The sequence below is a fragment of the Euphorbia lathyris genome, chromosome 1, assembly GCF_963576675.1.
Source record: "Euphorbia lathyris chromosome 1, ddEupLath1.1, whole genome shotgun sequence".
In the NCBI taxonomy this organism is placed as follows: Eukaryota; Viridiplantae; Streptophyta; class Magnoliopsida; order Malpighiales; family Euphorbiaceae; genus Euphorbia; species Euphorbia lathyris.
In genome coordinates this window covers 44,638,495-44,652,021 of record NC_088910.1, presented here as the reverse complement: position 1 = coordinate 44,652,021, position 13,527 = coordinate 44,638,495, and the positions used below count along the sequence as shown (strand labels likewise).

Genomic DNA, 13,527 nt, shown 5'->3' with positions numbered 1-13,527 from the left:
CCGTCAGTAAACATCAAAATTCCGTCAGTAAAGTACTTTTTTGACGGAACTCTGACGGATTGAAAAACGTCAAATAAACACACGTCAGTAAAACATTCTGACGGAATCTTGACGGAATATTGTGCTGACGGAACATTGACAGAAATTTTCCGTCAACAAGTTCTGACGTTTTCTTTGACATTTGAACCGTCAAAATTGTTGCCCGTTACTTTAAACGGAAATGTATTCGTCAGGATACTTATTTTGACGGATATTTCCGTCATTAAATTTAAGATCAAAATTTTAAAATAAATAATAATATATGAGCATTGGTTTTATAATTATAATTCCTAAATTAATAAATAAATATTATTTATTAAATATCAAAATTTGGATTGAAGGGAGCTAATTATATCTAGAAGACTCACTATAAAACAAATGGATTATTGGGGACAAATGGGGCAACTAAATCCCACAAGCTAAAACAAACAACAATCAATAAAATAGATAAACTCTTCCATTAAAGCCATCATGAAGTCCTTACCACATCCCCTAATCTGCTGGCAACAAAAACAATGCCAAAGCAAAAGCATTTTAAAGAGGATAACCAACACTTCTAACAAAAATAAGATAACGAACAAATATATGGTGAACATGGACAAACATGTTGCAGGTCAACCTTCTCTAGCAACATAGATTAATACCTGCAAAACACAACAACCCGTTTTGACACGGGCACTAATCTCAGTAACAAGATTATATATCAAAAGGATAAGAGCTTGCTAAAATGCACTGACACAAAAAATGGAAATTAATGTTCTATTAAAATCGATTTTGAATCAAATCAGGATTGGCCCGATAACGGCAGATCATAAACTTCAGATCAAGGGGTTTAATCTATTAATAACCTCAAATGGAATCATTATTTAACACTATTAGCACATTATTCTCGCATATATTTACATGTCAAACTTGCTAGAAACAATAACAATGTATGTAACATGTGAACATGACACGACCTAACACGGTATATTGAGGACTTACTCTATGTGATTAGAGTTAAACCACTCCTTAAAACACATTACTCTATGTGATTAGCATTAAACCACTCCCTAAAACACGTTTCATATCAAATCTTTGAAATGTTTCAGAAACTGAAATTTTTCATGCGACAGAACACAAACTCTCTCCTAAGAGTACATGTTGAAATCAGAGTCAAACATAAGAATACTACTTACCCCATTGTAAGGACTCCTTTGATGTGCTCTTGACCTACAAAATTAAAGAATAAGACAATGTCAATATGAAGATGCAGCAATCTGATTAAGTGAATTTATTATACATTACAGCTAGCTATAGTAGTAGTATCAAGTGAGGCTGAAATGAGGAGTCGTATCATAATCTGTGTTATTATTATTATCTATGTAATAATAATGAAAATCTCCTATTACAGGACTTACCAAAGCTTCAAGAGATTTGCTGTTGGTTTCTCCTACAAATCACAAAAACAAAAGAGTCAAGGCACCAACTAGCGTCGGGTTGTGAGAGCTCACAGCAACAACCATTTTATCTGCATCTAGCATCATCAATGCACTACCAGGAGGGGTTGCAGATTCCGGGCAGATTCAGAAGCAGCATAATTTGCAGTAATAAAACAATAAAAAAATTAAGTAATTACAAATAAGCTACTTACAGATGCTTGGACTGATCTTTATAGGGCTAAAGCTGACTTTGGATCAGACGCAGTTACCTTATCTACTGATGAAATTCCTGACATTGACCCAGGATACGGTGGTGGTAGGTCAAGAACAATAGTGACAACTTCCAAGACAGTGTGTTTCCCATCAGGACTAGCACCAACACGGCATGTCTATAAACAACATCAAGAACATTAAAGATAGTCTTTTTTCATTACCCTTTTCTTTTTATTCATAGATTAACAAAATTTCACCAAAAACATAGACACCATATTGAACAGACCATATAGCACTTCCTAAAATACTTTGGAGACCAAAATGGTAGAGACAACAAAATAAACACAGAGTAATTGAATATATGAAGATTTACAACCTAGAATCAATAACCTTACAAGCTGAGAAGAAACTTACTTTCCAAAGAAAATTGTAATACATCAGCATCAATCTTTCCTGGAACTTCGGTAGCAAAGATCCTTGCAATTCCAAGCAAAATGACAACCCTATCTGGAGTTGCCTGACCAAACAATAAAGGTTTGGTGGCAAATTTAGATTTTATCTCAAAATATTATATGCATTGGAATAACAAATGAAAAGGCTCAACCCATTCGAAAAATACAGTATCCCCATGACGCTTTTTGCCGGAATCAAATGATGGCAAAACACACTTAGATCAGATCCCACCAAAAAGTGGTATGAATTAAAGCTATTATGAGACTTCGACATGTGGAATCAAACCCCTAAAATGGCAAGAGAATATAAGTTCCTCTTTTTTTATTATGACCAGAATTTGTAAAATACACAATTTTTTTTGCAATTCTACTGACCCATGTGAACTGTATTTCCTAGTTAATCAATTGAGTTCAATTTTAGTCCTTATAGGGTGATTTACATACCCCAATCACTTTGCAAAACAAAATTCAGATCTCACAGGAACAACACTAGTTTACTCATCACAAGCATCCATGCTGCATAATCTAACCATACATCATATATACTGGAGTTTTAACAATATGAACAAAACAATGTAAATCAGTTCGTCTCCTGCTTACATTCTTCAGTAGCGCTACTTACTGTTCTTGTTGTTGCTGTTTCCGGGCTGTTCCAATCGTTTGGAAACCACTTTCATAACCACTACTGTCACCTGATTCAACTATTCGCTTGTTTGTTTTCCAAGACTCTCGAGGAAATCACCCGCTTTCTTTTCCAGTTCTGCAGTCCTGCAATTATTAAGAGCAAAGAAACGAAATTTTTTATCATCTAAAATGTGAAATATAAGCTCATATATGTCCAAAACTAAATAAAGTTTTTGAAGAATAATAAACATCATGCGACATAATAATAAATTTGCTTGACCAAACAGTTGGCGAAACCGAACCCACAAGGCGATGGATTTCGAGATGAAACCACTGGAGACGGAGAGGAAACGGCGCTGTGAAGGCAGACCAACAGTTCGACAGCGGATCAACAATTCGGAACAACGGAGAAAGAGGAGAGACCGGTCGAAAACTTAGAAGACTTTGTAAGGGACACTGCTGCCGGCGTTTCAACTAGAAGAAGAAGAAGAGAAGGTTAGGGTTGAGAGAAGGAGAAGGTTGTAAAATAAGATGGAAAAGTTAATATATGTATACGATTTATTAGGGTTAGACATTGGCTTTCATCGGTTAATGGGCTGCCTTATTAAATCAGGCCCAATCCAAACTAATATATAGTCATCTTTTTCTATTTATATTTATCTATTTCTCTTTAAATTTTTTACATGGCCTAATAATAATAATATGATAAAATAATAAGTCAAATAATTTTTAATCTTAAAACTAAAATTTGGAGCATTATATATAAATAGACCAGTAATATAAATCTAAATTTATAAATAGTAGAATTATGGTTATTTTACAATTTTAAATTAAAAATGAATTCAAAGCTAATACTTTTTTTTAAGTTTAATATTCATTAATTACCTAAGAAAATATATATAATTAAAAAACTATAAGTATTATTACTATTGTTGAATGGATTGAAAAATATATTACAGTCAATTTCACCTAACCAAGCATTAGAATTAATATTTCGAACTCTTATCTCCTAATATATATTTCATTTTTTTCTAATTCAATTTTGTTAATTTATGATATATTTGTGCTTAAATCTTACTTGAGATTATCTATTTCATAATAAAACAATATAAAGTTTTCTAGTAATCTTAGAATTTAAGCACAAATATATCATAAATTAATTCTAAGCTAATTAATTTATGATATATTAAGCTATTTCATAATAAAACAATATAAAGTTTTTATCATTATCATATATTCCTTTTATGTTTTTTCATATACTTAAGATAATTTCGATAAATAAAAGTTATTAAACACCTCAAGAAAAAAATAAATTCAAATAGAGATCTTATTTTAATAAATCTAACTATAACTAAAATAAAGCTAAACATTTCAGTTAGAATAATAGGATTTTTGGTATAAAAAATTTGAAATATATTATTCTGACGGAATTCCGTCAGTAATTCCGCCAGAACATGTTGACGGAATAACATTCCGTCAACAATTCCGTCAATCATTGTTGACGGAATATTTTCCGTCAAACTATAATGTCAGAACCAATGGCGGGAATGTTCCCGCCAGAATATGTTGATGGAATTTTAATTCCGTCAAAAAATCCGTCAAACGTACTGACGGAAGACATACTGACGAAATTCCGTCAAAATTTACTGACGGAATAATTTCCGTCAAAAACTTCCGTCAGTAATCTGACATTTTCTAGTAGTGTTAGATTGAATCGGATTCTGCATATGCAGTGGATATGCTAAACAGAAGGATTACCATGGCTTCAGTGTTTATCTAGATTCTCGAATATGAATTGCAGAATCACTCATATCTATCGAGAGGGCAATCAGGCAGCGGATCAACTTGTCCGTTTTGGCAAGACGACTACGGCTCTTACATGGTGGCATTCGGCTCCTCATTTTTGTCAATCGTCTGTTTTTGACGACCTATGTAATGTTGCTCATGTTCGTTTTCCTTAATTTTTCTGTTTTGAACCTTTTTTATTTTCCTTTTCCTCCCTTTGTAATATTCCTTTTTTTTATTAATAATATTTCCGGTTGATTTGGTGTGTTAGGGGTGCCAATCTAGTTGGGATGTCTAACCACTTAATCGCGTCCCAATCTTTTATGAAAAAAAAATATACATTGCACATTTGGGTTTGGTAAGTTTGATAAATAATATTTAATAACACATTATATATTTTAGAATTTATAATTTACATTTTAGCCTTAAAATTTATATTTTAAGATTATAAATAATTAATTGAACAATAATTAATTAATAAATTACACAAGTTAATATTTTAATGTTTAATATGACATGTGCTAATAAATTATTGATTCGGTGGAAGGATGACACGATGCATCAGTTGTAAAGTAAAATCTCTTCCTTTTCATTTTATTTTTTTCTTGAAAGATTCCTTTTTAATTTTTATGGTTTAAAAAACAATTTAAATGACTGTTCACCTTTTTTTTTTTTAAATTACCATTAACATTGAGATGAGAGTATATTATATTTCGCATATTTGCAACAACATTTTGTGAAAACAATTTAAGAGTTATTTTTTCTTCAGAAAAAAAGGTTTATGGAGATTCACTTCCTCATTGAACATCACTGAGGTTTCGCCAAGTTGTGCGCGCTCTTGTTTTCCACTGATCTCCGCTCTCTCTCGAACTCTACTTCACACTATCTCATGTTTCATTTCACATGTAACATGACAGACATTTGCTTTCGTGTCGTCTGAATTTTTTTCGTGACAGTATTTTAACATTCTGTCGTCTAAAGGCTTAATTAAAAACGCTATTGATTTTCAGATGACACTAAAAAACGCGATTTTGATGGAAAAGTCACTTAACCATCAGATGACACTTATTAAATTGAACTGTCATTGTATCGAGTAAACAAAAATCTAAAATTTTCTAACTTTCGCGGGCGGAGCAAAAAGTATCTAAAAATTGAACGCACGCCCAAAACTCCAAATATACCATTTTACCATTTTACTCCAAAAAGTATATTTATATTTCGCATATTTGCAACAACATTTTGGGAAAACAATTTAAGAGTTTTTTTTCTTTAGAAAACAGATTTATGGAGATTCACTTCCTCATCGAACATCGCTGAGGTTCGTCAAGTTGTCCGTGCTCTTGTTTTCCACTAATCTCCGCTCTCTCTTGAACTCTACTTCAATTTCCACGCTGTTCATTTTTTTCTGAAAATTATTTCCGGTTTGACCATCATGTCGTTGTTCTCATTTTGTTGTTCTTGCAATCTACAACTTGAACGTGTTCGCCCAGAGATCTTTCCTCGCATTGTGAATGCTAAACCATTCCTTTATAATAGCAAAAGTAATTTCCCGATGTTTTTGGACTTGTGAAAAATGCTTTTCTATTATTAAAGATATTCATCCTAGTCTTCTTACTTATTCAGTGTCGTCATCTCAGTCTTCTTCCTTTATCCAGGGCTTTTCGTCTCATTCTTCTTCTATAGTTCATCTTCATCTAACTCACCCTTCAATATATATATCAACCATAATATACCATAAATGGGTCCATGCAGGTTCAATTCCCCCTTATGTAATATAGCTAACTACTTGTTTTATATAAAATACTTCCATCTATAATTGAATTTTAATAATATTATTAATATATTATTATAATAATATTACTTATTATTATATTATATTGGAACTTTGCTAATTATTATTATTGCCTAAAAAACAAATATATTATTTTCATAAAAAAATACAATTATATAATTACAATATAATTAAAAAAAAGAAGATGTAAGTTAATTAAGAATGGGAATATAGGAAAGATACATGTTATTCCGACCAATAGACTATAAGATGAACATATAGATAACAAAACTAATTACTAGGAAGATATGAAAGAATTTTTGACATATTATTATTAAATTGTGAATGTAATTAAAATTAATTACAACTCTGGTTTAAATCTTGACTCCGCTTATATAGGAGTCAAATTCAAATTCGAAGATAGTCATAATTATAGGTATTATTTGGCCCTTATGGTATTCAAATTTTTGTGATATGTCTCATATGTTATTATTGGGTAACATTTTCCCCATTAGGTATTCTCATATGTGACATTTGACTTGGGTTTGAATCACATGGGTGGGGTAGGTTGTGGGGTTTTTTCTTTCTCTTTAATGTAATCTTCCTTTCTTTAATGTAAGTGCATTGCGCACAACTTTTAAATAAAATTAAAACAATTATCATGTGTAAATGTCATGTGTCAAAAATTGTGTCATGTAAGAAGAATTAACAAATCGGATTACTTTTCATCCAAAATAGGTTAAATGCCACATAGGGGAATACCATAAGGGGTAAATTTAACCAAATGACCGCACATGGGGCCAAATAAGCCTTTATGCCTAATTATAAATAAAAGGGTTAATTACAAATAACTACCATGTGGTTTGGCCAATTTGCAGACATTTACCTGTGGTATTGTTTTTGCAAACGCAACCCTGTGTTTTTCAAACAAAACAAGTTGTTTGCAAAATTTTGCAATTGAGTTCACTTTGCCAGAATTTAGTCGATAACTTCGAAATGAAAATTTTCAAGAGTTAAATGATATGTTAAGCAACTTTAATTCTTCAATTTTTAGGTTTGAGGTCATTTAGGTGTTGCTTTTTATGAGAGAGAAAGATAATGTTTAGAGAGAGAAAACTCCAAAAAGATGATTTTTAAAAATTAAGAATATGGTTCCATAGTAAATATAATACTAAACAACTTTAATTCTTGAAAATTTTCATTTTGAGGTCGTTATCAGGTAAATTTGGCAAAGTAAAAAACATGTAAAATTTTACAACCACAGGATTGTGTTTGCAAAAAAAAAATACTACAGGTGCCAGTCTGCAAATCGGCCAAACCACATGAAAGTTATTTGTAATTAACCCTAAGCAAAATATGGTAAGTAAGCAATACATTAATAGCATGTTTTAATCCATTTACACATATTAACAACTCAACATATGTAATACATTTCCTTGTAATACTAAATATTTTATTATCACTTATTCTATTTTAAATTCAGTAATTATTAAAGGAAAAAGTACACAAAAAATAAATGTGGTTTGCCCAATTTGCAAACAGATACTTGTGGTTTAAAAGTTTACAAATAAATGTCTGTGATATGTTTTATTTACAAAATAAAGTATTGTAATTACATAGTTAAGTTCTGATTACAACTAAAGACATTTTTATCAAAAAAAAAAAAATTCTTACATATCAGCAAAACATAACCCCCCGAAAAAAATAATCTTTAATCGAAACAATAAATAATATGGTGGAATTTTATGTTTTTTACTAATCTAATAGTTTATGAACTAAATTGATATTTAAGTTTATTTTACACCATTACAATTTGATTTTAGCGTCTGTGTTATGTCAATATATAAATATAATTGAGAAAAAATTAAAAAATGCTCTCAATTGTTATCAATTACTTAAAAGTTTAATTTTAAATACTTTGTTTTGTAAAACAAACATACCACATTCCTCTATTTGCAAACTTTTAAACCATAGACCTCTATTTTCAAATAAGGCAAATCACGAGCATTTTTTTCGTACTTTGCTCATTATTAAATTTTCTTTTTATTGGAAAGGTAAGAAAATATTTTTAATTTCAACCTTCTAAGAGAAATGTTAATGGTTTCCAATATGAACTAATTTACAGTTTAGAATTTATAATTTATATTATAAAGTTATAAATAATTAATCTAAAAATATTTAATTAGTAAACTACACAAGTTAATATTTTATTGGTAAAATATGACATGCGTGATTGAATTATTGATTCGACGTACGGATGACACAATGCATCTGCTATAAAGTAAAACCTATTTTTTTATTTTATTTTTTTCTTGAAAAATACTTTTTTAATTTTTATGATTTAAATAAAAAATGAAAATGATTGTTAACCTTGATATGCGAGTATCTATATATTTTGCATATTTGTAATAACATTTTGGAAAAATAATTTAAGAGCTTTTTTTCTTTAGAAAATAGGTTTGTGGTTTTATTATATAAAATGCTTCCATCTATCTGGATTTTAATAATAATATTATTATTATATTGGAACTTGCTAACTATTATTGTTGCCTTGAAAACAAGTAAAAGATATAAGTTAATTAAGAAGGGGAATATAGTAAAGATAGTTGTTATTCATGCTAGTAAACTAGCTGATTTATTTCAACTCTTAATCCATCAACTGGCAAGGATTTAGAGTCAAGTCTTCCACAAGTGATCCTTGGACATATCTCCCATTTATCAGGATTGACAAATGCTCAATCCAATATTAATTATTCTACAATTACTTCATGTGATACCCAACGCCTGCCCGCACACACCCCAGGGTCCTCCATGTTATAGATCGTGTTTGAACAGAGTCAAATTATCACATTCCATAATCCAGAATCACTAATTAGTATTCCTTTGAGTCTGAAGATTACTTATACCTACTAATACCAATGTGATCATGAACGGGTGACATAGGATAAATCCATCCATCCTGTTATCTCAAGTCGGGTCCCCAATCCTAATGAATTTCTTCACTGGATTCACGTAACTGTCTAGATATCTACATACCTGAAGCTTGTGAGATCAGCTCTTTGTTCACAACAGAAGACATTATTACATGCAAGTCTCAACAATATTATGACAATCCCTATTCAAACATATTACTTGACTTGGGGTGGTTTTAAGTTTATTAGTTTATTATAATGTTTGTCTCACTTCATGCTTGTATGCACACTTTATAATCACTTTAAATAAACTTAAGGATTTTCATTTATTTGACTTATTTAGTTATTAAAAGTAATTGCCTTTATATAGTTGAAAACTACATCTTATTAAAACAAATGATATAAAAGAACAATTCATTTACAACTGGTTTATATCCTACAATAATTGACTATAGGATACCAAACCCCAACAAGCTCCACTCAACACTTCCCGACTCATCTTCATGTCGGAACCAACCTTCTTCACCATCATAATTTTCTTCATATCGGTTCCACATAACATTCCCAAACTCAGCCTCATGACGGAACCTACTTCTATCATACTTATAGTTATCCTCTTTTTGGTCTCATTCAACATCCTCCAAATCATCATCACAATGGAATATATCTTCATTATCTTCATAAGGAGCCCCATGTCGATCCCACTCAACACACCGACGCTTACTCTTTTCATAGTAGACCCTATCTTCAGCTTCTTCATAAGCGGCCCCATATCGGTTCCACTCAATTCTTTGATGTTCATCCTTGTCATGGTAAACTCTATCATCTTCATCATAATCAAACTCATTTGCACTATGACAAAGTTCACCATCCTCACATATTTCATCTTCGGAAGCGTGCCTCTCTCTTCATCAATCTTCTCTTCTAACTCATCTTCTTTATGATCATATTCAAATATTCTCTACTTGGCGAGTAGGTTTTGATACTCAGTGACTTACTTCAGCTTCTCGATGAGCTAATTAACTCATCCAGACCAGATAGTCATCAAGCCAAGTCAACGAAATAGAGATAAAAGTCAACCATGGAAAGCTCAAAACCAGTCATCTACTCGGCGAGCAAACCCTTTACTCGGTGAGTAGACTTACGAATCCTGCTCCAATTCTACTTCAATTATCCAACTTCAAGTAAAAAAGGAACACTTTAAACTGATTTAGAGATGGAGAGAATACCTAATTAGACTAGAATAGTTATTATAACACTATAAATAGAAGCTAGAACCATTGTATTAGGTATTCATCTTTAATTATTCTTAGTTTCAGTTTTAATTTAGCTTTTATTTGTTCGTTTTACATTCAAGTAAGTTCAGATTTGTTTTGTATTCAATCAACCAAGGTACATTCATTCCTTAGTTGTAAGATTTCAATATTGTTTTTGTTCTTCATCTCAATTCTATGAATTTACTTATTACAGTTCAATTCGCTCCATCTCACACACACTCTCACACATTTAATCTTAATAATAATGCATAAACATGAGCTCACTCTTCCATCATCTTATCCCTAATCTGTGTTTTAGTTCCATCATGGACTAAACCACCGTTTGGCTGAGATTAATGGTGAAATGTGTTTAGCAAATATGGTTAAAGTCAAGTTAATGTTTAAATTGTATTATGAAAAGAAATAAATCAAAAGATTTAGTTAGGAATCTTTGTCTATACAGAATAACCTAACCAAATTATTAGTATATGTGTTAGATTGTGTAGCCTAATCAAGCGATCAATCCAACCAAGAAAACCCTAACTTTACTTATACCCTAACCGGATAGTGCGGCTTCGTAGTCTAGGTCACGACTTAGCTTTAGCTTTCATTGATATTCATGCTTCCTAATAACTTAGAGATTTTGCCTAATCAAACATCGGTCTAAGGAACTAGGAATAGAGTTGATAATATTAGGCCGATGTTATTTACTTTTTAAGGAAAGTTACCGTCTTTTAGGTTTAGATCTTTGTCACATCACTACACAACTTGACACCATAGGAGGTAAGCATAGGAATCCTAATACCTCAGCTGTCACGCCCGAACTCTAAAATTTACTATACAAAATCAACCTAAAATCCGGCAGCATTTCCTCTAGAATATGAATACCCAATTTTTTTTATACCTGCCAAAAGAAGTCACCAAGCTACCCATACATATATATATATATCTAATACCATCCTCTTCAACAACAATCACACAATATATTCTTATGTCCAAAATATCATCTCCCTCTAGTAACAATACAACTATCATTTCATGTTAATAAGTACAAACGCAAAATTGGAGGTAATCCTCAACAAAAGAGAAATCTAAGTTGGCCCAACCTCTTCTATGACTTACTGAAGATCCAAAAACAGCTATCTGCTATGTTCTAGCTACCTCTTATCAGCTTATCTGAAATGTTTAAATAAGAGGGGTGAGTATAACACATACTCAGTGAATGGATAAATATATAACAAAGGGGGAACAATACATGTTTTTCATACATAATGTGTACATGTTAAAAATCATAGCTGGATAATAAAGTTTGTAAAAACGATTCAAACAACTTTTCTAAGATGTCTCGTTTTCTGAATAATTTATGTCATAAAAATAAAATATATCATATCAAAACATTATCATCTCAAAATATCATCATACACCCAAATACGTATCCTAAAGATCAACTTCAAGGGGCGAACCACGTAGGGATGACAAACCAGCCCCCGGAAGCAACCATAAACCATCCACGTGAAATCTACGTATTTCACGTATCTCATAACTAAACAAGTGGGTGGGATCCCGGTATTTCATATCTCATCAATCAATTCTGTCATACGCATGCGCAGAGCCAATATCCATCAACACTATGGAATACCCGTCATCAAAGGCATGATCTAAAGGCCCATAATTTGAGTGTATAATGTCATATATCCAGCTTCCTCATCAAATACATTTCAAAATCCAACACCAAACTCATAGCATATATATACATACACAATAGCTATACATATATATGTAATTAAAACACAAACTACCATGAATTGTTCACAATTTTATTTATCACAATATACTTTGCTTGAAACATTTTATTTAGCATAATTAGAAAGACATACTATAAATATAATGAAAAAAACATTGTTATATAATTACCCACTCACCTTATTGTCCAAAAAGAACCACTTCCTTTAACCTTACAAGCACCTTATTGTGTCTCCATAGGTGCTAGATTCTCACCTAGAATAACCACAATCAACTTTATGTATTTAATAATTCTAATTCACCACAAAAATGCTAAAATGTATGCTTATGCTCCTAATTTTCTTAACCTCATATAATATCTAACTTCACCTAGTCCAAAGCTTACCTAAATGTGAATTTCTATGTTAAATTCCTAAGCTCTAAACTTGAAAAATTCATAGTAATTAATATGTTGAGAATCTGACAAAAAGTCAAGAATTAATCTTTCTCAAAATAATATATAGAGTGTGGTAAAAATAATTTCGGCCGGAAATACCTTCGCCGGAGAAACTCAGCGGTCGCCGGAGTGTCGCCGGCGTGAATCCGGTGACTGCTGGAAACTCTCCTCGCCGACACGAGTTCAATGGTGGTGGTTTCGTAGCTTAACTCCTTACAGTTTGTCCGAATCGAGCCTTTGAAGGTTGAAATCCATAATACCCAAAACTTGAAATTTAGCTCTAAATTTCAGAAATTGATAGATGTTTTGGCTTGTTTGGGAGGAATTAGTAAGTGCAAAGTGAAGAATAAACTGATTGTGAGGAAGATTGATGGAGATAAGGATGAAATATGATGGTGGTGATGGAAGAGAGGAAAGAAAGAGCTAGAAGAATGGTGAGTGGAAGAGAAATGGGAAATGATAAAATGGGGGGGAAAGTGAGGTGTAGGAGCTGTCCTCTCTTTATATTATTATTTTTTTTACCCTTAATTTTTATTTATTTATATTAAGAGCCCAGATGTTATATCAGCCTCTCATTCATTCATAGAACAACCCATTATTAAATCATTGCTTTTATCTTTCTAGATTAATTAAAACAAACAAACTTTTTTCATTGATTCATTAGTTAATATAGGATTTTAGTCAAGTAAGGAATAGGAAACTAGTCTATGTGGGTTCGATACCATTCTTAGGAACGTTTACTACTTAATAACGATAGAGTCCACTTGCTCTTAGGAGTTAGATAGTTTTTATGATGTCAGTTGCAATTAGAGAGTGGCAAAGTTGTAAATATGAGGAAGTTGGAGTAAGGCGCAAGGCTGATTCACAAGGCTTTT

General features: G+C 31.5%; 1 protein-coding gene and 1 long non-coding RNA gene across 10 annotated transcripts; both read right to left on the bottom strand.

The window, feature by feature from the left end:
* Window positions 1-459: 459 nt before the first annotated feature.
* Window positions 460-3,264, bottom strand: LOC136230571 (uncharacterized). Of its 9 annotated transcripts, none has more exons than XR_010689464.1 (7): window positions 3,052-3,264; window positions 2,748-2,893; window positions 2,088-2,190; window positions 1,673-1,849; window positions 1,440-1,572; window positions 1,218-1,251; window positions 460-683 (listed from the first exon to the last, which is right to left on the bottom strand). XR_010689464.1 is itself a non-coding variant. In XM_066019696.1 (7 exons), coding segments are annotated over exons 2-7 (321 nt in total). In that variant the 5' UTR covers window positions 2,728-2,893; window positions 3,030-3,264; the 3' UTR covers window positions 460-653. The 9 variants fall into 9 exon arrangements, 5 of the variants coding, with proteins under 5 accessions (XP_065875768.1, XP_065875752.1, XP_065875776.1 ...); XR_010689465.1 differs by having other exon boundaries at window positions 1,440-1,549; XR_010689467.1 differs by having other exon boundaries at window positions 1,440-1,471.
* An 8,172-nt stretch (window positions 3,265-11,436) lies between these two features.
* Window positions 11,437-12,514, bottom strand: LOC136234901 (uncharacterized). Its single transcript, XR_010691551.1, has 2 exons — window positions 12,396-12,514; window positions 11,437-11,649 (listed from the first exon to the last, which is right to left on the bottom strand). It is a non-coding gene; the product is annotated as an uncharacterized lncRNA (long non-coding RNA).
* Window positions 12,515-13,527: the final 1,013 nt, after the last annotated feature.

Excerpts from the sequence above, each read along its gene's own strand:
- LOC136230571 (XM_066019696.1), bottom strand. Across the intron at positions 1,850-2,087 it reads ATTACAATTTTCTTTGGAAA|ACATGCCGTGTTGGTGCTAG; the intron begins GTAAGTTTCTTC and ends TGTTGTTTATAG. Across the intron at positions 1,472-1,729 it reads GAATTTCATCAGTAGATAAG|GAGAAACCAACAGCAAATCT; the intron begins GTAACTGCGTCT and ends TGTGATTTGTAG.